The sequence below is a fragment of the Cicer arietinum genome, chromosome 2 (assembly GCF_000331145.2).
Source record: "Cicer arietinum cultivar CDC Frontier isolate Library 1 chromosome 2, Cicar.CDCFrontier_v2.0, whole genome shotgun sequence".
In the NCBI taxonomy this organism is placed as follows: domain Eukaryota; kingdom Viridiplantae; phylum Streptophyta; class Magnoliopsida; order Fabales; family Fabaceae; genus Cicer; species Cicer arietinum.
In genome coordinates this window covers 530,110-555,574 of record NC_021161.2, presented here as the reverse complement: position 1 = coordinate 555,574, position 25,465 = coordinate 530,110, and the positions used below count along the sequence as shown (strand labels likewise).

Here is a 25,465-nt window from a genome sequence, read left to right as displayed (position 1 = left end):
TATCACACGGTTCTCTCTCATTTCTTCATCTCTTCCCTTATAACAATTATTCAAGACAAAGAACGAATTTTAATCGTACGGTCGTGATTCTCTATCTTCGTGGGTCCCACTGAAAACGACACACTGAGAATTCAGGTGAAGCGAGTGCGTGAAGTTTTTCACGTCGCGTTACTGAGTTCGCAACCGATTCAATTGGTAACTCGATGTTCGAATAAAACACTTTCTTCTTCTTCATCTTCTTGTTCTTCTCATTCATCACTCTCTCACTTCACATTCTTCTTCTTCTTTCTCTTCGTGAAAATCGTGTGAAAATCGTGCGAAGAGGTTCTGTTTTTTCTCTCTTCATTTTTGTAATTTAATTTAATTTTAATTATTATTATTATTTGTTTTGTGTAATTGTTACTGAGTTGATATGTGCGAATTTGTTTGTGTTTTGGTGCAGAATTGAGAGAGCATTGTGGATTCAATTGGAGAGTGCTTACATCTGCATTTTCACTTGAGGTAGAGATTCTGTTTTGTTGCATGTTAGTATCTGTTTTGTTGTTCGAAATTTCATGGTTGTTTGATACTGATGAACTTTTTCTGTTTTAATTTAGGGTTTTTGGTTGTGGTTTGACAAAGGGAAATGAGTTAATTCTGTTTTATTTTTAGAATTGGGGCTGGGAAATTTTTTTCTTAGAGTTTTTGGTTGTGGTTGTGTTCTGCTTTTTTTTTTTCTTCAGTGTTGGAGCTTTCTTCTCTTGTTTTGTTTTAATTATTTATGTGTGTTTGTTTTTAGTGCATGTTTGGATTTACGTTTGAGAGACCAGAAATGATTCTGAAGACTTCAACTTGATTTTAGTATGTTTGGGGGGTTTTCTATTAGAGTTGCTTTTGGCTACATAATTGATTCTAACTTAAAGCTAGGGATTGTACTTTTGTAATTTTTGCCTCCAAAGTCCAAACATGATTTTTACACATAGATTTATTATTCAACTCACTTGCACACAAATGTATCCCAACATAATCAATTCCTCAAAAAAAAAAAAAATTTTTGCAAAATCAGTTATATCAAAATCTTAATTATGTATTGTGTTCACGTTTTTTTCCTTCTTCTTTTGTTTTTAGTGTCTATGATGACTTTTTAATTACTAAACTAGCATATTGTTTGGATGTTCAAGCTTAAGCCAAGCTTTATTATGGTTATGAGTCTGGTATGATCAAATTTAGATCACCAGACTGCTAAAATGGTTTAGCTTGAAGCTTGTTCTGATTTGATTTTCCGTAATCTTAAATATCAAACCGAAAACTTAATATAATTATAGTAATATAGTATTTAATCATTGTATAATTAAGCTATTCAAGAGTTACCTAATTGAATTTAAGATTGTTTTTTTATTGAAACAAATCTATGAAGCCCTGCTGAATATATTGGTTTGACTACAACTTTCTAACTTTAGCTAGCTGTATCTGCTGCTAATCTTCTTGCTTATGTGCTTCAGCAGCCCGAAGGTCTGTACTTTGCAAAATTGAGAGATAAAAAATGGTATGTTTTACTTGCCAATTTCAAAATCACATCCACATTCCACATATGCTTATATTTTATTGCTTCCTGGCTCCTCACTTACAAGTATACCTATAGTGTGTCTTGGGATACAAGCAATTTGGCTGTAACTGTCTTTTCTCTCTTGCTTTTCATAATTATTCTATATAGTTCTTTGTGATAATTGTATAGCGATTAATGCAGGGTGATGTTTCTGGTGTGGGTAGTGACAATTTTGATTGGAACACTGATGATGAGCTTGAGATTGAGGGCTTTCATTCCTCATGTTTATCTGTACCCAATGGAGAGACTATTGCTGGGTCTGTAGGGGTAAGCTTTAATGCACCTTTTTTATTGTTGGAAGTTATCTTTATGAGCAGTTGAATATTACGAAACTAGCAGACCAATTTCCTGAAAGTTAAAGATAATACATTTACGCCGGTCTTTTCTCAATCCAAATACTTCTGACCTAAGTGATAGGCAACCAACTAAGAGTGCTAAACCAAAGGATTGACTAACCTACCTGGTCATTGCAGAAAAAGAAGCTTTTAGAATTGAGACCTTAATAAAGTAATTTTACATATATAATATATGATATATATATATATGCATTATAATTTTTATTTGTTGGGTTTTATACATGTCCTGTATCACTCTAGCTGGTTCATCCCGAATCAAGTTCCTTATTTATATAGCTATTGAATTAACTTTGCATCCCCTCCTTCCGTTTTTTGGTAGCTTTCTTAATATGTCTGGTTAAATATTATATGGCTGTTTGGAATATGCTAATATGAGATGTATATTCAACTACTTGCGTGATGGTGTTTTTTGGCTGCTATCATTTCCTGTATTTCATTCTATAAAGCAAATTATGCTGGATTCTTTTCTTTTTATCTTTCTGCTCAAGTCCTAGGCTTGCTATCATTACTAATGTCGCTACGTCTTTATGGTTTGGGATGAAACGGGGTGGACTGTGGAGTGGAATGAAATATGATAACATCCATTTTAAAAAATATATCTATTTCATTCCATTCCACTTCACTCCACTCTATAGTCTATACCACCAATCCAAACATACCTTTAAATTATTTTAAACCCAAAGTCACCACATCTTGATGGTTTACCAATTACGTAATACCTATACCTGAAAGTATTTTAAACCCGATACACATGCATCATTTAGAAATGTGCATATAGAAATATGTTTCTTCACAGGAAATGGAGTCTTTTAGATACTGACATGTATTTCTGTCTTCCTTAAGGCAAGCTCATCTGCAGGTCCATCTAATACCAAGGTATTTGACCACTTTATTAGTATGGGATTTCCTGGAGAAATGGTTTCCAAAGTAATTCAGGAATATGGTAAAAGCGCTGCTTTACTCTATCTAAGTGTAGATTTTGATTCATAAAGTTCACAACTAATACTGCTCTGTTGAATATACAGGTGAGGAAAACGAAGATAAACTACTTGAAGAGCTTCTCACTTACTCAGTAAGTCGATATTTTCTTAAGCCTTGACTGTCAGCATTCTGACTTTGACCCACTGAACTATAATCAAATTATACCCAATATGTAGTATCTCCACTTTGAGGGCGAGCCTTGGCGCAATGAAAGGTTGCTGCCTAGGTCACAGGTTCAAATCTTGGGAAAAACCTCTCAATTTGTGGGGTTAAAGCTTGTGAACCCTAGTGTGGGTCTGTTTGTAGACTTCCTTACCTTACATTTGCAAGAGGCTTATTCCACGACTTGAACCCTTGGCCTGTCACACAACAGCAACTTCGATTGTTGCACCACGACTTAGAATAAATTTGTTTTTTTAAACGTTATGTATCTAACATATTTCCTTTAATTGTTACGATTTTTCCTCTCATGAAGAGGATACCAATTTCTTTTATTGCAATATTTGATATTTTCATTGAATATTTTTTAAGCAATAACATCCACTTGAAGAAAAAAAGTTACATTAAAGCTCTAGTTATAAAGAATTGAAGTGAATTCTTATTATAACTTATGTTTGCTGTCGTGGGATTGGGCATTGGGGATGTTTATATGGCCTTAAGAGTTCATACCATTGGGCCTTGATACAGTGGAAATAATATTTTACCAATCTCAATTATAGGTCTGTGCTTGCTTTAATTTTTTTAAAACTTATCTGCATGATTGCCGTCACAAAAGTTGTAGGTTCATGGAAAGTCAAAACAAGCAGATAACCAATCTTACATGTCCACATGTGCTAATGTACACATTACATGCATATTTGTTCGACATTTTTTTAACAGCTCTCTTCTTCCCCCATTTCACTATTTTTATTCTTTTAATCTTTTTTTAGACTTCTTTCTGACATTTTTGCTGCACTACGTGCATGTTTTTCAATTTTGATTGCTAATGTTACAGTTGTCTTTATAATTTTTTTTCTTCACATTTCCAGGCTCTAGAAAGTTCTCCTCAGCAACAACAGCAAGTTGAACCAGATCCCTGTTCTTCAGAGAATGCAGGGAGCTCGTGGGATGATTTATCATCCGATGATTCTTTTTCTGATGAAGTAATCACTGCTCATTGTGCTTTGATATTTTGTTTTTCAGACTGTGCTATTTGATTCATCTTATCATCATGCTATTTTGTGTATTTAGTGTAATCTACTCGGATTGTTTCTAGTCTGCTATAGGGCATGCAGTAATGGGCTTGATACTTATTTTTAAACATGAGATAAAGTAGTATGATTTGTGTTTCATCCTTGGTCATATTCTAAGCATTATAAATTTTCTCTTTAGCCTACTTCAAAAAAAAATGAAAATATCATTGTCGTGTTTCCACTTGCTTTTAAATGCATTTACAGGAGGCCTGGAATTCTTTGTGCTAGGAACAATTTAGTTGCAGGCTATGTATTTAAGTTATGGCTGGATTACTGTTTTTTCTTTGCAGGAAATGCCAAAATCTGTTTCTAGGAATGGTGATCCATTACATACCCTGGTTAAAATGGGGTACAAGGAGGAGGAAGCTGTAATGGCCGTAGAAAGATTAGGTGTGCTTCATATTATTTATCATTCTTATATTTGTTCAAGGCTTTTTAGCTTTTTATTTTGCAAAAATACTACACCTTTCTGCTTTAGTATATATTGAAATCAGCTTCTGCAGCTCAAGTGTTTTTTTTATTAGTATATATTGAAATCCGCTTCTGCACCTCAGTGTTGTTTTTCTTCTTCAGAAGCTCTGTAGTATGAACCTTCACGCAGGACCAAGTGTTAGGCTCAGTGAAACTGCCTCATTTCGACATGTCAGCATCATAGTTATTTTTGTACTTAGTAGACCAAGTGATATATGATCATTTTTTAAGAAAGCTACTGTTTCAGAATATTGGTCAAGTTTGTGCTGTGCATAACAGACTTGTAGATCAATGACACTGCCTCATTTTGACGACATGTCAGCGTCATAGTTTTTTTTATACTTAGTTGATCAAGTGTTATATAACCATCTTTGAAGCAGGCTACTGTGTCAGAATATTGGTTAAGTTTGTGTTGTGCATGATAGAGAAGTGGATCTGAATTTACTATTCTGCCCAAATAATACCTTAACTAAATTAACTTGGCTATGAACTAATGTTACCTAACCTCATATAAGGACCTTTTGTCTGTGTGCATAAGTTTATGTAAGGTCTGTTCGATGAACTTTTATTCTTCATTTTCTTGGCCTCATTGTTCTAGTAAAATACTGCAGGTCCAAACGCCTCACTTGAGGACTTAGTTGATTTTATTGGTGTTGCTCAAATGGCAAAAGCAGAAGATGCCCTTCTGCCTCCTGAAGAAAAGGTAGTATATAAAATACAAATTTATGTGTTGTATTTTTCTTTAATTTTTTTTCCTTACAATCATTTTGAACTTAATTTTTTACAGCCACAATACAATGGGCATGCCAAACTAAAAAAAAGAAGTTTGTATGATTATGAAGTATTGGGCAAGAAAAAGCCAAAGATATTTGAGAAGAGAACACTGTGTGAGGAGGATGATGAGACACAGGCACTTCATCTGCCTAATCCGATGACTGGGTTTGGGGTTCCCACCGACCCAAATTCCATAATAACTCATAGACGAATTCCTGAAGATGCTATTGGGCCTCCTTACTTCTATTACGAGAATGTGGCGCTTGCACCAAAAGGTGTTTGGCAGACCATTTCTAGATTCCTGTACGATGTGGAGCCTGAGTATGTGGATTCCAAATATTTCTGTGCTGCAGCCAGGAAAAGGGGATATATTCACAATCTCCCCATTGAGAATAGATATCCTCTCCTACCTCTTCCACCACGCACAATACATGATGCATTTCCACTGTTGAAGAAGTGGTGGCCCTCATGGGATCCAAGGACCAAACTTAACTGTTTGCAAACGGTCACTGGAAGTGCAAAGCTGACAGAAAGAATAAGGAAAGCGGTGGAAAGCTGTGAAGAATTTGAAGATCCACCAGAAAGTGTAAAAAAGTATGTGCTTGATCAATGCCGGAAGTGGAACCTTGTTTGGGTGGGAAAGAACAAGGTTGCCCCCCTAGAGCCAGATGAAGTTGAAACATTGTTGGGCTTCCCAAGGAACCACACAAGGGGTGGTGGGATAAGTAGGACTGATAGATTCAAATCACTTGGCAATTCGTTCCAGGTATGAAAATACTCTCTCTCTCTCTCTCTCATATGTCTGTTAGTTAAGAGGTTTAGTTGGTTAGGTTGGGTTTGTTAGTAGAAATAAATACGGAAGGTTCATGTAAATAAGGAGGGTTGAGATGGAGAGGGTGGCGAGAATTAGAACTGTGAGTGTCTTGGATCCCTCGGATATCTAGGGAATTTGTGTGTATTTTCTGTTCATCAATAACAATATATTCTTTCTATTCATAATCTAAATCAGTTTTTATCAATTGTTATTAGGGCCTAGTTGCATTTACTTTCTCTCTCTCGCCATAATAACAAAGCCTCCATAAATATCCGCGTGGACAGGATATCTTTACTGTCATATAGAAATATACTATTTGGTGGAACTGTCTAAGAATGTTTTAAGTAACTTTAATTCATATTCAGAATATAAGGTATAGGAATTAAGTAAGACCAAGAAATGGAGTGAAACATTAAAATAGGTTTTGATGAAATGAAATGAGCCTCTACAAAAATTTGCTTTTAGATACAACACAACAGTGGCATTTGATTCCCCTGGCAACTTAATTAGTGAGAAAAGGCTTTGGGTGTTTTATATTTACTGTATTCAGAATTGTTTTTGTCAACGTGCCAAAAAATATATGTTGTGTTAGTATTTATTTTCTGTTTTTCCTCTGAAACTTTCCCATACATTCTGACGGAAAATTACAGTGATTTGCTCTATAAAATGAACTTTGGCAACTATGTATTTAAGTTTCAGTGTACAATTCTCTTTCCTTATATGTTCAGTTTATTTCAGGTTGACACAGTGGCATACCACCTATCTGTTCTGAAGGAAATGTATCCTAATGGGATCAATCTTCTATCTCTCTTTTCTGGAATTGGTGGTGCAGAGGTAGCTCTTCATCGTCTCGGTGTCCCTCTAAAGAATGTAGTGTCGGTCGAAAAATCAGAGGTGAACAGGAACATTGTCCGAAGTTGGTGGGAACAAACTAATCAAAGAGGTAATTTAGTTGATTTGGATGATGTGCAGCAACTAGATGCTGTTCGTTTGGAGCAGCTGATGAGTGCATTTGGGGGTTTTGATCTCATTGTTGGTGGAAGTCCATGTAATAACCTTGCTGGAAGCAACAGGGTCAGTCGGAATGGACTCGAGGGCGAACATTCATCCCTCTTTTTTGATTACTTTCGGATTTTAGATTTGGTTAAAAATATGTCACCAAATTATAGATGAACTTCTGTATAAAAACTTCCTTTTTCAGGCTTTGTACTTATTTAGTCATAATATTTAGGATCGTCTCATAAAACTTCAACATTAGACAGATGCTTCTCATCCCATTTTTGTTGTCAGAGAAGGAATGGCAACGGTATCAAATAAATTTTTGATCTCAACATTTCTGATTTCATTTTACTTATCAGTTAGTACTTTGTGTTTGTGGGCTAGTACATCTAAAAATGATAGATGGAGCAACCAGCTGATCTTCATGATGACATGTATTTTGTGTAATTCTTCCTTTTAGATAATAATCATATGACTATAGTTATACTTATAGTTAATAGCAATCGTTCTTCAGCCTGTTAATGGGTTCTGATTAAGAAGGATCAATTTTTTTCTGTTGCATCCTAAAATTGGATGATAGAGTAGAAAAAGTATAGATCACAGGGGGTTCAGATGTTTGATTATGCACTGATTACGCACGGATGAATATTGATTTCAATTGAATTTATTTTGGTTATAAGTGATTTGATGCTAAGTTTTTTTATTTTATTTTTCGAATCACATGTCTCTCATAAAGGTGGTGTTGTTTGTTCAATGTAATGTACTTTATCTTAGGAGATAAGACTTGATTGGTTGTTTTGTCGAATTGGATTAATCTTGTTGAGTAATAGGGTTATAAATCTTGTCTAAGCATATATGAGAGAAATGATTTTCAAGGACTAGGAATGAACTTTGTCAAAATGGAATTTGTCAAAATTTTGTTAGGCTAAGAAGATTAATTATAGTTTAATGTTTCTTCTGTGTCCTTGGTAAATTTGGGAAACATTTGGCGTATTTGCAATTCGTTTAAATTCGGTTGATGATTGTAAGAAGGGGTTTAAGAACAATATAATTCGATTTCATTTTTTTGTTTTGAATTTTTTATATAATGAAATATGAAAATTGGCTCAATGGATCAAATGGAGATAGACAGGTGAAAGTCAAATACCAACAGAGATCAAGAGATGTGATCGTAGATTTCTTAGAGGACAGAAAATTCATCGCCAAAAGATGAAAGGCAAAACAGAGCAAAATTGAAGTTAATAGTAGTTTGTAGGGTTGTAAATAATTTTAAAAGAGTACAATTAGAAGAAAAAAAAGGTAGTTAGTATTGTGTTAAAATTGAAATGATAATTTATTACAAGTTAATTTTTTACAAATAAATCACTTATTGTCGCATAGAGAAAGTGATATAAAGTTTTATCATTTATACCACCACAATGATTAAAAAACTATCACCACTAATTTAAAAAAAGAACATCGCTCTCACCAAATTCTAATAGCAAATAAAAATATTTGAACTTTTTCAAACTTGCAAAGGTAAAGATTATCCGAGTGTTAAATTTTTCACTAATTGTGGAAGTCATTAATTAATCTCTATGATGTAGCTTAAGTGTTGACTTGGGATAATAAAAAAGTTTGAGAAGAAAGTTCATGAATTAGATTTTGAGGATTTAAATAATGTACTAATAACAATATTTAATAAAAAATTATCAAAGTCATTTGACAACTTTTACGTTGGTTCTAGATGATATCATTTAATAATTTAAATTCATTTACTATTAAATATTTATTTAAAAACTATTTATACACAAAATAGTTAGACCTCAACTATAACGATTGAAATTCAATATTATATATTCAAGATAACCCTTTGTCAATATCAATTATCTTCTATGTTTGCATCATTCACAATCATTTGAATTTTTATCCTACTACTTAATCTATAATAATATGGTTCACCTTTGAGTTTTTGATATAAAAAAAAATTAGAATAAGAGAGACACGTCACATGTATGATCTTTAATAACAGTTATCTTTGAATTTTACCCATAACAATTTATCTTTGAATTTTACCCATAACAATTTACCTTTGAATTTTATCCATAACAATATATGATATTTGATAAAACCATAATGAGTACTAAATTCTCCAAACTAACCACATATTGGATAAACCTCCAATATATGGCTAATCTAGTCCCTCACACCCAAACTCACTTATTTATTACTGTTAGAAGTAACTTTGATTTTAAAACTAACAACTTAAAAACGTAAAATAAAAAATACATGATATTTGATCACAAAATTAAACTAATTATATCTACATCTTTGACTATAAACAGCGGCTACAATATTTTTATTATGATTAAATTATGATTTACAGTATAATTTAAATACTACAATCTATATTAAAATATCACCCAATACAAACATACTTTTTATTCTAGAAAACTCACAATACTTACTAAGAATTTCAAAAAAAATTATAGAATTTGAAATGAGAACTCAAAAATTATTTAAAACCAAACAAAGGATAATTTTAACTTTTCACTTTGTTGAAGGGGTATGAAGAACAAAATTGTGGAGGTATACTCTTTTTGACAAAAAAACAATTGGGCCTTTACAATTAACCACGGTCCAGATTCAAAGTTGCAAAATCTAACCACGGTTACAAACACACCTAACTCAAACCCATTAACTTTCCCATAATATCTGAATTTTCTGATTCCTATAAATAATAAATAAACAGAATTCGTTTATAGCTTCTCTTTGTTGCTCCTCTCTCTTTCTCTCACCCACCCGTTCTAGAGAGAGAAACACAAACCTTCTAGAGAGAGAAAAACAAACTCAACAAAAAGAAAAACCGCGTAATCACTTTCCACTTCTCGCTCTTCAATCGGTACAACCAGATTCGATCCAATTTTTTTATTTTTTATTTTTTCGTTCATTGGTTCATGTGTTTATTTAGCTTTTTCAATGTTAATTTCGTGCATTGCTTGGTTTTAATGAATGTTCATTATTATTAGGGTTTTGTATTGTTTGATTGAATCTAGGGGTTTGATTTTGGAATTAGGTTTGTGTTGCATGTGATGAATGATGATTATTACTTCTACTATAGATTTAGGTTTTCTGAATGCAATTTTTGTTGCGTTTGGAAAAATAGGCTGTTTTTGTTGACGTAATTTGTATACGTTTGAACTCGTTGTTTGCTTAGATTTTCTAGTTTTTTTTAGGTATTTAGAGTAGTGTTTGATTTGAGTGATATTGGATTTTAAGTTGTTATTATGAACTGATGAAATTAAATGTGTTAATTTGAGGATTAGGTTTTGCTAAACGTAGGTAATTTGGTAGTGGAATATATTAGCTCTTGTAGTATTGGTATGCTAGTGTTTGTTAATGGCGAAATGTGAATTTTGAATCATTACTAACGGCCAAAAAAGCAGAAGTTGTTTGTACATGTGGTAAACAAAAGTTTTTAAAAAAAAATCAGTTATAAAAAATAATGTATATGAGAAGCTACTCAAAATTCACAACAGCTTCTCATTTTAAGCAAAATTTAGATTATTTTCTGGTTCTGAGTTTTTTCGTAAGTTGTAACGAACATATTTGTTTTTAATAAAAGTGACTATTTGTTTTTAATTGAAGTGATTACTCTTTTAAAAAAAGCTGTAACAAATGGACACTTAATTAGCAGATTTTAATTTTTTTTAGTTTATCACTGATTTTTGAGCTAGGTTATTGATGATTTGTTATAATGTTATTTTGTGGTGGTGTTAGGATTGTGTTAGTTTCTCTTGCCATGGCTGCTACAGCAACTGCTTCAGTGGGTCCACGGTATGCGCCAGCTGATCCGACACTTCCTAAACCATGGAAGGGTCTTGTGGATGGAAAGACTGGGTATCTTTACTTTTGGAATCCTGAGACTAATGTTACTCAGTACGAGAGGCCTTCAAGCACTGCTGCCCCACCTAAGTCTTCTGTCCAGGTTCAGCAATCGTCTCAAGGGCGTGCTCGCAGTCCTGATTTCAGTGATAGGTATGAGAGGAATGGAAATGGTGGGTCAAATGAGGGTGGATCCCGGAACAATCAGGTTTGTGGTCGACTATTGTGTTATATTTTATTAAACTTTATTAATATATTGTTATATGATTCAGGACATAGCGTAAAACTCCTGAATAATTTTTGGATATGGGACACTGAAATGCCCTACTAAGTACTAACTGTTTTTTGTAAATTTCATTCAACTAATTATGTTAACCGAATCAATGACAGCATGATATGAATTTTGATTCTAATCTATTGAACTAAAAACATTAGGGTCATAATGTATCGACCAATTTAAATCTTTATTTTTCCTCAAATGAATGCTAGAGAAGTTTGGGACATTATATTTACCTCGGGAATGGATTATGAACACAATATTATGCTAGAAGAAAACTTGTAGTGTTTAAAAATCAGCTGTACTTTAACCATATTTACATTCTGTTTAAATATCACATTACATTTCTCTCATTCTTATTTTGTTCATATTTAGAAACTAGCTGTGTGTTTCTCTCAATTCTAATTTGTTCGAGGGACTTATTTTATTTGTTTTCATTTTATATTAGAGCTCCAAAGCTGACAGTTTTAGTTCTCATAATGATGCAAATGGGTCACATGTTGCTGGAAATGTTGGTTCTATCAGAGGTCATGTGGCATCAGATACAGGACCTGCATTATCTCCAGAGGCTTATAGACGTCGTCATGAGATCACTGTTACTGTGAGTACATACACATATACGTAATACATATATATATATATACATGTTAGTATGGACTTAAATAACACTGTAATTATTTCATTACGTATTTTAAGAAGATATTGAAGAATGTGTCCATCAAAGTACTATTACTGCATTTGGGTTATGCTCCAATCACATGACTTGGCTGAGTTTTTATTCTTCGGTTTTTTCTAGGGAAATAATGTGCCTCCACCTGTTACATCATTTGGGTCTTCTGGCTTTCCGTCTGAGATTCTTAAAGAGGTATCACCTTCTATTCTCTTTTCTTCTTTCTCATTTATCTATAGTAGTGGCAGTTAGGAGGATACACAAGTTTCTGTAGGTATTTGATCTAAATGTTTCTTGTGCAAAACTATGATTCCTGAAGCTCTAATCTCTAAGTTTCAGACTCATGATAATATTTTGCCATTTTAACTTTTTGGTCGTAGGTGCGATGTTTGCTCCTGGGGTGGAGCTAATGTCGTACGGTGTGGTGCCCTCTTTCGTGGGGCTAGCATTTAGTTTGGACTTTGGAGCGCCCTTTTATGGTGGACCAAGTTTTTGGAAGGGCTTTCCGAATCATCCAAGTTCGTGGCTGGGACTGCTGTTGGTCATGATTCAGTCTGCCACTTGGTCCGTACGGAAGAAGAGGCCTCCTCATGTGCTTGCTTGCATCAGAAAGCATTGGTGGCTTGCATATGGGGGTTGATGCTTCTTTTCTTCCGGCATTAAACCTCTCATCTATAAGTCCCAAAGAAAACCAATCTCCTGGATTTTCCTTTTTTTAGGTACAAAATGCTGGGTTCTCGGCCCCAACTCCAATTCAGGCACAATCCTGGCCCATTGCTCTTCAAAGTAAAGATATAGTTGCCATTGCTAAAACAGGTTCAGGGAAAACCTTGGGGTATTTACTTCCAGCATTTATTCACCTCAAGCGCACTAATAATAACCCCAAAATGGGCCCCACTGTATTGGTACTTTCACCAACAAGGGAATTGGCAACTCAGATTCAAGATGAAGCTGTGAAGTTTAGTAAAACATCAAGAATTTCCTGCACAGTAAGTATTGTTCTCTTTTTTCATCTTGATTTTGTATTGCTTTTCTGCACCAGTATGGACATCATGGAAAATTATTGTTGCACTCACAAATTTGATATTTTAACGCAAATATTGTTGTAAGTAACATTTCTTATTGGATTCCATGTTGCAGTTGATTCCTTGAGTCAAACTGAGCTATAGGAAAACTGTCTGCAGCTTAGTTTCCTTCACTGAGCTTGCTATTAATTACTTATGTGTTATTATCTTTTTACCAGTGTCTGTATGGAGGAGCACCAAAGGGTCCTCAATTGAGAGATCTTGACCGTGGAGTAGATATTGTGGTAGCCACTCCTGGTCGCTTGAATGATATTCTTGAGATGAGAAGAATCACTCTTCATCAGGTCTCTTACCTTGTGCTAGATGAGGCAGACAGAATGCTGGACATGGGTTTTGAACCTCAAATTAGGAAGATCGTGAATGAGGTGCCTGCTCGCAGGCAAACTCTCATGTTTACTGCAACATGGCCTAAGGAGGTTAAGAAAATTGCAGCTGATCTGCTGGTCAATCCTGTCCAGGTGAACATCGGCAATGTAGACGAGCTTGTTGCTAACAAGTCCATTACTCAGGTCTGATATTTACTACTGTTATATTTGGGTGCAACGCCACTTTAATTTGTATTGTTGACAGCCCTCTACTTTCTTCGATGCCATTTTTTCCTTAGTGTACTGGTGTTGGGGGATTTTATTAACAGTGTGTTTAATTTGTGCTTTAATGTTACTATAACAGCATATTGAAGTTTTGCCACATATGGAGAAACAGCGACGGGTGGAAAATATTTTGCGGTCACAGGATCAAGGATCAAAGATAATTATTTTTTGTTCTACCAAGAAAATGTGTGATCAACTTGCCCGTAATCTTTCACGCCAGTTTGGAGCTGCTGCTATTCATGGGGATAAATCCCAGGGTGAAAGGGATCACGTGTTGAATCAGTTTCGATCTGGGAAGACTCCTGTGCTTGTAGCCACAGATGTTGCAGCTCGAGGACTGGACATCAAAGACATTAGGTTGCTAACCATTTATCTTCTATTATATCTTGTCTTTTTTATTCTTTTGATGTCAATCTGTTAACAAGGGAGTTTGTAAACTGTACACATTGAAGGCAAATGTTTTCTCTTGATTATTTTAAATGGCTGGAATCTTTATCTTGGAATTGAGACCATTGCGTTTGGAAATGACCATCAATTTTTGCAGAGTGGTTGTCAACTACGACTTCCCTACAGGAGTGGAGGATTATGTTCATAGGATTGGAAGAACTGGGAGGGCTGGAGCCACTGGTATAGCTTACACCTTCTTTGGAGACCAGGATGCTAAACATGCTTCAGATCTTATCAAACTCTTGGAGGGTGCAAACCAGCGTGTCCCTCCAGAACTTCGTGAGATGTCATCCAGGGGTGGTGGGTTTGGCAGATCCAGACGATATGGTTCTGGTGGTCGTGGTGACTCTGGATTCGGTGCGAGGAGTTATGACTCTGGTGGGTATGGTGGAAGGGGTAATGATGCAGGATATGGTGGAAGAGGTGGATTTGGGACTGCTGCTTCTGGCAGAGGCGGAGGCCGTGGCTTTGACTATGACTCACAGAGGTTAGTTTAATAAATATTTGTTAGTTATATTTTCCTTTTTGTTCACTGAATATTTGCCAAGTTTTAACATGCCCAAGGATTTGAATTTTTGGAAAAGGTTTCTTCTGCATGTTTTTATAGTCACACTTATGTATTGTCCTGTGGCATAGGAACGAACGAGATCGAAGCCCCGACAGGGGATCTAGCTGGAGTGATCGCTTCAAAACCGTCAATCGTGAACGCAGCCGTAGTCACAGTCCTGTCAAAGCTGCACCATCACAAAACACCCAGGTCAGCTTTCACAAAGCAATGATGGAACGAAGTACAGGGGGTAGTGATCGCAACAAGAGCTTTAACCGGGAGCGAAGCCGCAGTCCTAGTCCTTACAAGGAGAAAAGAAGATTGCTGTCCTCCCCCGGCGGCGGTAGGTCTAACAATAGTCCTCAGAAAGGGTGGGGAGGATCTTCAGGTGATGGAAGAAATGGCAGTTCTCATGCTTACAATGGAGAAATGGAGGAAGGGATGATTCCTGATGAAGAAGGAATGATAGGTCATGATGACTCTATATATCAAAGTGTGGATTAGAATTTTGGCTATCCCTGCTTTTACAGAATGTTACAGGTTATTTTGGTCCAGTTTCCCTAGTTTAAAGGGCATTGCTTTTTGGACACGTGCAAAGATAGGACCGGGTAGTGAAATTCATGGAAAATGTATATTCATGGAAAATGACATAGGTGAAGAAGAACCTAGTAACGAATATGTTGTAATGGGTTTATGATATTTTGGTAAAATTTTAGTTTATAACCAGCAGCAGGTTAATTGTTCTACACATACAGACTAGAAATTATTTAAGCTACTTTGAAATGTTGCATTCACCAATGACAACATAATTTTTGTTAAAGAAAACATCCAACAAATGTGACCTTATTATTTTGATTGACAACATATCAGTGTTGCTTGTGTCTGTAATATGCATGAAATAGTGTTGAATTTTTTTATTTTTAATTTATTAAAGCAATCCATCATTGGGTGAAGCGAGAGAGATGCATGAAGTTCATATGGCTTGGCAAAAAAATGATGATGCTCAACCTTGGCAACTTAAATTAAATTTTACTACAGGTGAAGTTTTATTATGATAACTACGACTATAACTAATTTTTAATATTGAATATATTTTGAAATACTTTCAAGCTTTATAATTCAATTAAAATAAGTTTAATAAAAAACAAATTCAATGAAAATAAGGAGTGCTAGCATGGATCAATATTTTTATAGGCACATTTCTATTGCTCTCTCCTGTTGTTTTGGAAAGCATGTATTCCCAGGGGGTGTCTGTTCCAACTTTAAGTCTTTTAGTTCTATTCCTAGATACTTTCAAAAAGATGTTTAAATGTTTCTAAGGGTCTAATTCAATTGTTAACGCTAAAGTTGAATTTTTTTGTGGAGATTTGAGTTTTAATTCGAGATCTCTGAGTTTGTATATGTGAGTATATTGATAGTTATAAGAACAAAGTTTATGATTATGAGTACTTGTACGTGTTAAAATAGAGTCCATAGCATTTGATTTCTCACTTTAAAACTCTAAATTCAACCATAAACAAGAGTAAAGAGAAATAATATGCAATTAAAACTCATTATAGTAGAATTTTTTTCAAGTTTAACTTGATATTATTAAATGGAGTATTTATTTTTTGATAAAATATCACGACCATATGATTACATTAAATATTTCAAAAAAAAAAAATATTTGACATATTTTTAACGAGATGACATATAATTATATGATATAAAACCATCTAGATGTATTAATTATTCATATGTCAATAATTAAATTAAAAATATAAAAAAATATAAAATTGAAAGATAAGATTTTATGTTGTTATATTCAAATGTTACGAGTATAATCATTCTATATCATTTTACTATATATCACGTTAAAGATCAATTTGTAGTTAAACATCCCCTTACTATTGTAACCTTAAAGAGCAATTTGTAGTTAAAAAAAAAACTGTTTATTTTTAAATAAAATGAATAATTTCATAAATAAATAAATATAGGACACTAAAAGTATAAAATTATTAACCCTACTCGACTTAGTTCTATAGAAGCGTAAACAACACTTGATTAATCTTTACCTCATTGGAAGCTAAAGCAAAATTACATTAATACGATACAATCATACAATACGAGAATTAAACCTTGTTTTGTTTCAATCACATAAAAAAGAAACTTGTTTTGTGTTGTGATTTTGTGACTCTTTTTTGCTTTGAAAGTTACTACGTTGAAGAAGAACAATGGCGGGAATAGCAATACTTGCAGATCTATGGAGGAAAAACCATAATTCTGCATCACATGCTTTTCATTCTTCCTCATCTTTTTCTGCTTCTTCTGCAGCTGCTGCAGTTGCTTCTTTTGCTGCAGGGACCACTTTTGCTTCAAGGGCTTTTTTTGGGTATGTTTTTATTTACCCTTTTTATTTGCATATTAATAATTTAATTTTGATAATGTTTTGGTGATGCGTTTTGGTTTTTATTTTAATGGGTGTCTAAAAATTACGTTTTTATTTATTTGATTGTGTTTGATGAATTGGGGGAGATGGGTGTGAACATATATGTTTTACTCCCTTTCTTTGCACGTGAAAGATTGGATTTTGATAATGTTTTGGTGAAGGGTTTGTGTTTTTTTAAAGGGTGACAAAAATTACGTTTTCTAGTTTAGTTGATTTAATGTTTGATGATTTGGGGGAATTGGGTTGCTACTCGTTCAGAATTGAGGTATTTTTTTTTTATAATGAGTTGTTTATTTTTGTAGGTTGCTAGTGGGATATGTGAATGTTGTTAGGGTGTGTGTGGTTTGATTAGGTTTAGTTCTTGAATGTGTGATTGGATTGGGATTGTTATAATGTTGTTAGGGTTGTTTATTTCTAGTGCTTTATGTTATATGATTGTTTGCTAGGAAAAAGTGATCAGGGATTGAATTGAAGTAGGACTTATGATCATGGGAGTTGTAGGGTTTTGCTTGGTTGGTATAATTCAATATATTATTATTACTTAACAATGTATGAAGTATTGATACCGATACATGTACATCTACAAATACAGACATCAAACACGATACTAATAATAATTTAAGAGAAAAAAATAGAAGTGATTGAATGTATCTACATGTGTCAAACACCTAATACCTCTTCAATCTGAAGTGTCAGTGCTATATAGTTAACAACCGATACTTTTGAAGGTTCTCGTTTTCTTACTTTAGTATGTTCAAAATTCAATAACATGGAATTTCACCCTTTACATGGTTTGCAGACCTAATGAATGATCGCTGTCCTCTTAAAACATGAATCTTACCAAGTTGCATTGAGATTTATTTTCAAATAGGATAAACAATATTAATGGGACAAGATTGTGTAATATGTGAATGATTTGCAAGGAAAAACAAAAATTGAATAGACCATGATTCTGTGTATATAGGAGAAAACAGAGATTTTGGTTATTTTGTTGGAGAACTTTTGGTGAAGAGAATGATCTAAATTATGGCACATGACATTCACGTCACCAATATTACTAAAATTTTAACTTCTCTAGAGTTTTTAAATCTTCAAGAGGGTTAATTTAAATTATGTATTTCTGAAACGTCATATGAGTAAAAGATAAGGTTATAAAGTTGTTGCATATCAACTAAATCCTTTTTACACTATTCGTGCATATCAATTAAGTCGTAAATTTATTTTACTCAGTCCAAAATAAATCATTGTGTTTCGGTCATATACGCCCTACTTTTGTTTTTGGTATGTATACATTTAGCAGTTTCGCCTCTTTAATTTCAGGTCACCAGTTGCATATAGTGATGCTGGCGCAGTATTATCCGATGATTATATTTCTAATATACAAAGTTCTGCTGAGAGGATTTTCAATTATGATCCTAAAAAATTTAGTACGAAACAGTACAATGTCCAACTGAAACCTCTATTCTCTGCTTTCGAATTGAGGTCACTTGCAATGACTTCAATAAGGTCATTCCTGATGTTCTATTTGCCTCTTTTGGAGCCCCGTGCGGAAATGGAAGACGACGATGATTTTCTCGAGGAGAATCACGAAAACAAAGTTGACCTGGTTGTTCCCTTCAAAAAGTCTGTCAAGCAAATCATACGCGAGGTGAGATTTTTTTCTTCTTATTCTTGTGTTAACTTTTAGTAAGGCTTCACTTGGCTCATTCATTCTATTCATATATGTTTCTAGTTGTGTTTAAAACTTGGTGAGTTAAACGTGGGTTGGATGTTATGACAGACAAGTGTTGTGACCACTAGAAGGATTTTAGAAAGAATTGCTGTCCATTATGTTTCGCAGCGAATGGCGTGCAAAATTCTTAAAGGTATGTTCTCTGAAATCTGTTAACGATTTTATCTATATTTTGGAGATTATATGCCCTTGCATAATGGATACTCTTAGCATTGTTAAAAATCTAAAAACTGAACTGTGCCGCTAACCCGATCCGAACAACACCGAAAAAACAAAATTGTGATGAACAGTTCACGAATTCAACCAGGTCAGTTTGGTTCGTGAACTATCAGTCATAATTGATTTTCTCGGTGCTGTCCAGTTTGGTTTAGCAGTTAGTTTTTTGACTTTTTAAAGTAGTCTTAATATTCGGTTTGGTTCGGATTTTGGTTTTCTTCCACAGTCCTAATATCAATTAGTAATAGCTATTTGGTACAATTTGGTTCACACTTCACAGAATTAGTTCGGTTCAAAAATGTATAGTTCAGTTTTTTTTGTAAAAGTAGTCCTACATACACCTAAAGCAGTTCATATTTACTTTTGCGGGCTATTAAGAGATTTTACATGCACTCATTGTTTGCAATTTTTTTGAACAGATGTTCCAAGATCAGCTACTCGGAAGGCTGCAAGGAAAATGCCTACGTTCGTTTACTTCACCAGCGTGAGCAGAACAACATTCAGAGGTCAAAGATTGCCATCAATCATCTTTACATTTTGAGATTACCTTAGCATTTGGCATTAACTATATTGTGTTTCATTATGTACAGGACACATGCTAGGAGTTGCAGCATCATGGTTTGTCCAAGTAGGCATTGAATTGTATCGATTCTTTTCGTCCATGTTCAAGTCCAAGGACGAGGATAGCGACGTAGATACAACCGAGCAAGCTCGACTTCTTGGACAGAAGATCACCCTTACTTCAATAAGGTGTAGTTCATCTTTAATTTTTGCCTCCATAGGCGCAGGCATCGGTGCTACCCTTTTCCGTCCTTCACTCGGCCAATGGATTGGTAAGATTGCTGTAAACAACACATGCCAAAAATAAAAATTTTGTTGTTAAGGTTTAAACGTACTATTTATCCATACAATTATACTATTTTTCGCTTTTAGTCTCTGCTTTTGGTTGTTTTATTCCTTGAAATATTTGTTTATGTTAAAATTGATTTTTGTAATATGTATAATATTTTATTTTAGTTCTTACAATATCAATTATATAAGAACTAAGGACTAAAATAAATATTACAGGACCAATTCTAATGTAACACATTTTGCAGGGGCTAAAACAAAACAACAAAGATCAAAACATAAAAGCAATATATTTACAAGGATTAAAAAAAAAACATATAGACTAAAAGCAAAAAAAAAAAAAATTGCGGGATAAAAATCATATTTAAGCCTTGTTGTTAATTGCTTCAATCTTTGTGCTTGAATTGTGTCAACCATGTTTTTTGTTTTATTTTTTCAGGATGTGCTGCTGGTGATTTGGCTGGTCCAATCATTGTTGCATTTTGTGCAGACAAAGTATTTCAAGTGAAACTTTAGTGCTAGTTATTTTGCTGACTTATTATTTTTACCAGCCTCAAATGGTGTGTCTTCAAAATTTTGCTGGTTTTTATATGTCGCTAACAGCTTAAATTTGGTTTACTTTTGAGCTGAAAGAATTGTAACATTCTTCTTATTATGGTGAATTTGTTACTTTTTCAATTAATATTCCTAATGATTTAGTCTCTAAGCTGTTATTGTGTTGCATAATTTATTGGTAGTTTATTACATTGTTGTTTAGTTCTTCTACCACTTTTTTCCGTTTCCCCAAATTTAGCCAGCTCATTGCTCATTTTTCAAGAATATAACTTTGCTGAAAAGGGTTTTGTTAAGTACTTGTGAGAATCAACTTAAGTGGGCTTGAAATTGTTTCATAATTGTAATACTTTTAGTAGAAAAAATAATCTACTAATATGAGAGAATTTCACAAAAGGTTATTTCAGGGCCAATTATAAGAATATATTAATCAAGCATATAAAAACTACATCTTTAAAAAATGGATCTATTTACCAAATGTGTCACACAAGGTTAGTACCCTTTTACATTATGCACTATTATTATTTATTCGTGCATAGTAATTAGGCAAGTTGTATTTAGTGTATGTTTGATATCACAAAGACATTGTAATTTTTTTAAACTTTAAAGTTGAGAATGATTTCACCAAATTTCCGTTAATCTAAACATGCACTTTATAAGTGACCGACAGCATCAATTGCGCAAAAAATTAAGATTTTGCATGGAGAAGCAAATATTCTATACAAGAAATACCAAACTTAAAAGGACATTCCTTGGTATCTTTTGATATCTTATAACTATACTAATCTTCTAAGTTATTAGTTGGGTTACATTCCAAAAGAAATGAATGGTTAAGTAAGTTAATTTAAATTATGTAGTATTTACTTTTCCCTCTTTCTCTTAACCTTTCTCCTTTGAAAGAGTTAATTATGATGCCTTTGCTTTTGGCATTGGCTTAATCCTCTTTGCCCTTGAATACAAGAAAACACCAACAAGTGCAACAGCAGTTCCTGCACCCAAATTAGAACCACAAAACAAAATGAATAACTTAAGGGTATGTATGTTTTCTTTCTAAAAATATTATCAGTTTTCATTTTATAAGATATCGTGTTCACTTTAAATTACTAACAAGGAGATCAAAGACTTGAATAGTGAACATTTGTAATAGAGAGAAGATGGAAGCAAGCTAGGGAAATGCATTTTTAGAAACAACAAAAAACAATGTTGTCATTTTCAAAATTTCGAAAAATGCTATTGTAAAAGAAACAGTGAGAAATATTGAATCTATATTTTCTTATGTTTGAACCAATTTTTGTGACATTTGTAAGTACTTGGGAACATATGGACCATGAGAGACTTACCAAGTGCATTAATGGGTGAGACAGGAGTTTGGAAGAAGATAACCGAAGAGACGATGACAACGACACGCTTCACACAATTTCCAACCGAGTGTGTCACAGGTGATACCTTCTGTAATATCCCATAAGAAACCTGCCACCAAAAACGTTATTTGTCGATTCGCAAAAATGAGAGACTATTTTTTACTAATGCTTGCTTACGGTTATTGAACTAATGTGGATAATGCAATGCAGCCTAAATCATGGTAGCGTTGTGGCTGTAGAGACAAAAAATCTTTTTGTCGGGGCCCAAATTGCGATTTCAGACCTTTTTTAAAAAAACTTTGGCCAGTACATACAAAATATGTTTTTGTTTTCGAGTTAACAGTTAAAAAGGAATTCGGATCTCTTGTGAGGTTACTAAACCAATAAAATCAAACAGGTAATTACCATATTAATACCATACTATCAAATCAACCACAATAAAATAAATCATGATCAAGTATAAACATATATCAATCATCAAGTTTCCATAAACTCTCCAAAGCAGTCTCTGAAGTGTTTATAGCAATAGATAAACTCAAATACATAAATCCAAACAAGTCCAAAATCAAAGTAAAACAATTGATTTTATTTTATTTTTTGAAAAATAAACTTTATTGAATAAGCTAATAAAAGAAAAACAATATTTGAAAAGCCTCACCTGCTGGTATGCATGGAAGCAGAATGCAGCCAAAACTGATCTTACACATAGCTCTCTAACATTCAATCCTTGGCTTGCCTAAATAGGAAGTAACATAAATATCTTAGGAATTTTTTCTCTTCTTCAATTACTTAAATAAGAAGATAAAATGGCACAGATAATATCATATAATATTTAAAAATTGAATGAATAAATGTAAAGCTCATTTACTTACAGCAGATTGAAGGTACGATGGTGTAAACTTGACACCTTCCAATAATATAGCACATGGAACCAACAAGAAAAAGGAAATGATGGTTATAACTGAGTAGAGATTGATATTGTCCAAAGCTTCCTGAAAGAAACATGCTTCAAATGATAAGCCGTATTTATAACAGAATATTGTAAGAGTTTCATGTGCGTTCGGAATCACGATGAGTTTGACAAATCAAGGTGGCACAATGATTTTATTGAAGCTCCAAAGTGTAGCTTATGCCAAAATCACAGTGACATGTTGGGATTCTGTCAATCCAAACATGCACTTGTGTTGTTACCTCTTCATTGGCCATTAGTTTTTTGCTCAAAACGTTACGTGATTGATTCGTAAGGTTAGACGCCATTGCAGTGCTGAATCCAATCCTGTTTTGAAACAGATCATGTCAAACTCTAGTAAGGAAAAAATTTCTATGCTTTCAATTTGACAGATTTCTTCTATATTAGTTTTTAAAATAAAATTAACATAGGAAAAAATAATCATACATGATAGAATTATTCAATATTGTCCTTGAAGTTACTCTTGCATGTAAGAGATTGAGTTTGATGAATTACCAATTGAAAGAGACTTCAGTCATTGATGCCAATGCCACTCCCCCAACTATAGGAACAAGAGAAGAAACCACCCAAAAAGTTGGCATCTGTTCATTTAAGGATCAAAACTAAAAGTCAGAAAACCAAAACAATCAGAGATCTATCGTTTTCCCATTATGAGTGGTATAGTAGGACTATAGGGTGTACGGTGTACATGCATTCTTGGTGTAGCACTAACACTTCAGATTAAAGGTCTACACTGACACTCGTGATTACATACAATCACTTCTATTTCTCAAACTATTATCGGTGTCAGTGTCGTGTTCAGTATTTGTGTGTGTGCCAATGCTTCATAATGGTGTTCAATGTCTCAAGGCACCAATAAGTATAACAACCGAGTCTTTTTCCACTACATAGTATGAGATATACAACCTACATGTACCAAACGACACCATATATGTAACAAGGACATTAATTTCTTTTTTAGAAAAAAAAGTGGAAACGTTTACCTCACCAAGGAGAAGAGATGAAAGAACAACAGTGAAGAAAGGTTCCATAGCTTTGATGGTGTGAGTGAAAGACACAGAAACCTTTCCAAGACTAATGTTAGTCAAAAGGTTCCCTAATGTATGAGCCACAGCCAGTGGAAGAATTGCTTTAAACTGTCAAACACAAACAAATCAATCATCAATAAGCAATAATACAAATACAATCTTCAAATAATTGGACTAGTCAATTTTCATCAAAAATTAAAATTACCTTTGAACTACTAATGTTTGGTCTAGGATGAAGATTCAAAGTCCATATCAAATTAACCACCAATGAAGCAAAGCCAAATTGAAATGCTGTAACTGTTGCTGGAAATGGATAGACTTTTAGAACCTAAACAATAAACAACCAATTCATTGCAATTGAGAACAACCAAAAGAGGATAAAAAAGAACATAAACAAACAAAAAATGGAAAGTAGCCAAAATTCTTTTTTCATGTACTAATGCAATCCTATGTTTTAAAATTTCAAACTTTACCATAAAAAAGGTCCTTTTAATTTTAACCCTTTCATTTGCATGTCATCCCAATAACTTCAAAAATGGATACTTTTTGACTCAAACACAACATAGATACAGACAACTGTAGACAACTTTAATAATGTACAAAACATTAGTGATCAAATATAACTACATGCGTCAGTGTCATATCAAACACTGACACGCGTCGGAGACAAAATACGCTTTTGGTGTGCTACATAGCTCCAAATGAAAGGAGAAAAAACTTGTTTGTTGAAATCCAAAGACACCCTTTATTATTTTCATGTACTAATGAAATCCTATGTTTGAAATTTTCAAACTTTAACATTAAAAAATATGTCCCTTTGACTTTAACCCTTTCCGTCCCCACCCCATAATCTAATTCATTGTATGCCATCCCATCAACTGCAAAAATGGAAGCTTTTTCACTCCAAATCTATAAAGTTCTGACAGACACCAAACATGACACTAATAATTTCACAGTCAATGTTAATAATTAGTATCATTAATATTGTTAGGATTTTGCTGAGTGCGAGCAAACTCGCGACCTCTTATCACTCCACTCCCTAACTCCCCCACCCCAAACCACTAAATCAACCTTATAACCCTTTATATAAAATGGCACATAAACACCGACAATTATTTACAAAAATCGAAGTAAATATATGTAACCAAAGGTGTTGTGTCTCACACCAAAGATGTCTTCGTCTTGAATCTGAATGGTCGGTGCTAAATAGCTCAAAATGTTAAATAGATACAAATGCAAGTTAAAAAAAAAAAAAGATGAACCTGTTTGTTGTAGATATTGAAGTAAATATTGAAGAGGTACCAAGTTGCAAACATGAAACCAAGTTGAAGAGACTGAACCAACCCAGAAGGTTGTTGTGAAGGTTCATCACTCTGTGCTTCTGGAAGAGAAGCAGCAAGGACTCTAAAAGAATCAATTTTTGGAGTTGAAATGAAAAAATGTGAACACTTTCTAACATTTTGAAACAAGGAAGAAGAAGATGAACATGAAAGTCCATTGATTTTGAAGCTTTGTGGAAACTTTGAAAATTGTGAGGATGAAAGAGAATGTAAAACAGAGAGAGTATACATTTTGAGGTTGCATTAAGTGATTATTCAAAACGTTGTTTTCTGTAATCTGATTCTGCCAGGTTAAAC

At 33.7% G+C, this 25,465-nt stretch overlaps 4 protein-coding genes across 5 annotated transcripts; 3 read left to right on the top strand and 1 right to left on the bottom strand.

The window, feature by feature from the left end:
* On the top strand, positions 1-7,544 carry LOC101492710 (DNA (cytosine-5)-methyltransferase DRM2). Of its 2 annotated transcripts, none has more exons than XM_004489198.4 (11): positions 1-324; positions 443-501; positions 1,485-1,525; positions 1,727-1,852; positions 2,785-2,884; positions 2,967-3,013; positions 3,951-4,064; positions 4,445-4,544; positions 5,237-5,328; positions 5,413-6,165; positions 6,952-7,544. In XM_004489198.4, the coding sequence occupies exons 3-11, from the start codon at positions 1,523-1,525 to the stop codon at positions 7,384-7,386; spliced, it is 1,770 nt and encodes a 589-aa protein (XP_004489255.1). In that variant the 5' UTR covers positions 1-324; positions 443-501; positions 1,485-1,522; the 3' UTR covers positions 7,387-7,544. The 2 variants fall into 2 exon arrangements, with proteins under 2 accessions (XP_004489255.1, XP_004489254.1); XM_004489197.4 differs by having other exon boundaries at positions 1,482-1,525.
* Positions 7,545-9,954: 2,410 nt separating this feature from the next.
* LOC101492036 (ATP-dependent RNA helicase-like protein DB10) lies at positions 9,955-15,556 on the top strand. The gene is made up of 9 exons (XM_004489195.4): positions 9,955-10,093; positions 10,972-11,284; positions 11,802-11,954; positions 12,150-12,218; positions 12,743-13,012; positions 13,267-13,617; positions 13,778-14,055; positions 14,243-14,632; positions 14,782-15,556. The coding sequence occupies exons 2-9, from the start codon at positions 10,994-10,996 to the stop codon at positions 15,194-15,196; spliced, it is 2,217 nt and encodes a 738-aa protein (XP_004489252.2). The 5' UTR covers positions 9,955-10,093; positions 10,972-10,993; the 3' UTR covers positions 15,197-15,556.
* A 1,156-nt stretch (positions 15,557-16,712) lies between these two features.
* LOC101491719 (uncharacterized) lies at positions 16,713-20,623 on the top strand. Its single transcript, XM_004489194.4, has 6 exons — positions 16,713-17,063; positions 18,441-18,768; positions 18,901-18,985; positions 19,488-19,574; positions 19,659-19,901; positions 20,357-20,623. The coding sequence occupies exons 1-6, from the start codon at positions 16,906-16,908 to the stop codon at positions 20,431-20,433; spliced, it is 978 nt and encodes a 325-aa protein (XP_004489251.1). The 5' UTR covers positions 16,713-16,905; the 3' UTR covers positions 20,434-20,623.
* A 522-nt stretch (positions 20,624-21,145) lies between these two features.
* On the bottom strand, positions 21,146-25,465 carry LOC101491403 (phosphoenolpyruvate/phosphate translocator 2, chloroplastic-like). The gene is made up of 9 exons (XM_004489193.4): positions 25,091-25,465; positions 24,034-24,156; positions 23,784-23,936; positions 23,296-23,381; positions 23,022-23,106; positions 22,703-22,822; positions 22,489-22,566; positions 21,810-21,939; positions 21,146-21,458 (listed from the first exon to the last, which is right to left on the bottom strand). Exons 1-9 carry the CDS (start codon positions 25,397-25,399, stop codon positions 21,376-21,378), a joined length of 1,167 nt encoding a protein of 388 aa, XP_004489250.1. The 5' UTR covers positions 25,400-25,465; the 3' UTR covers positions 21,146-21,375.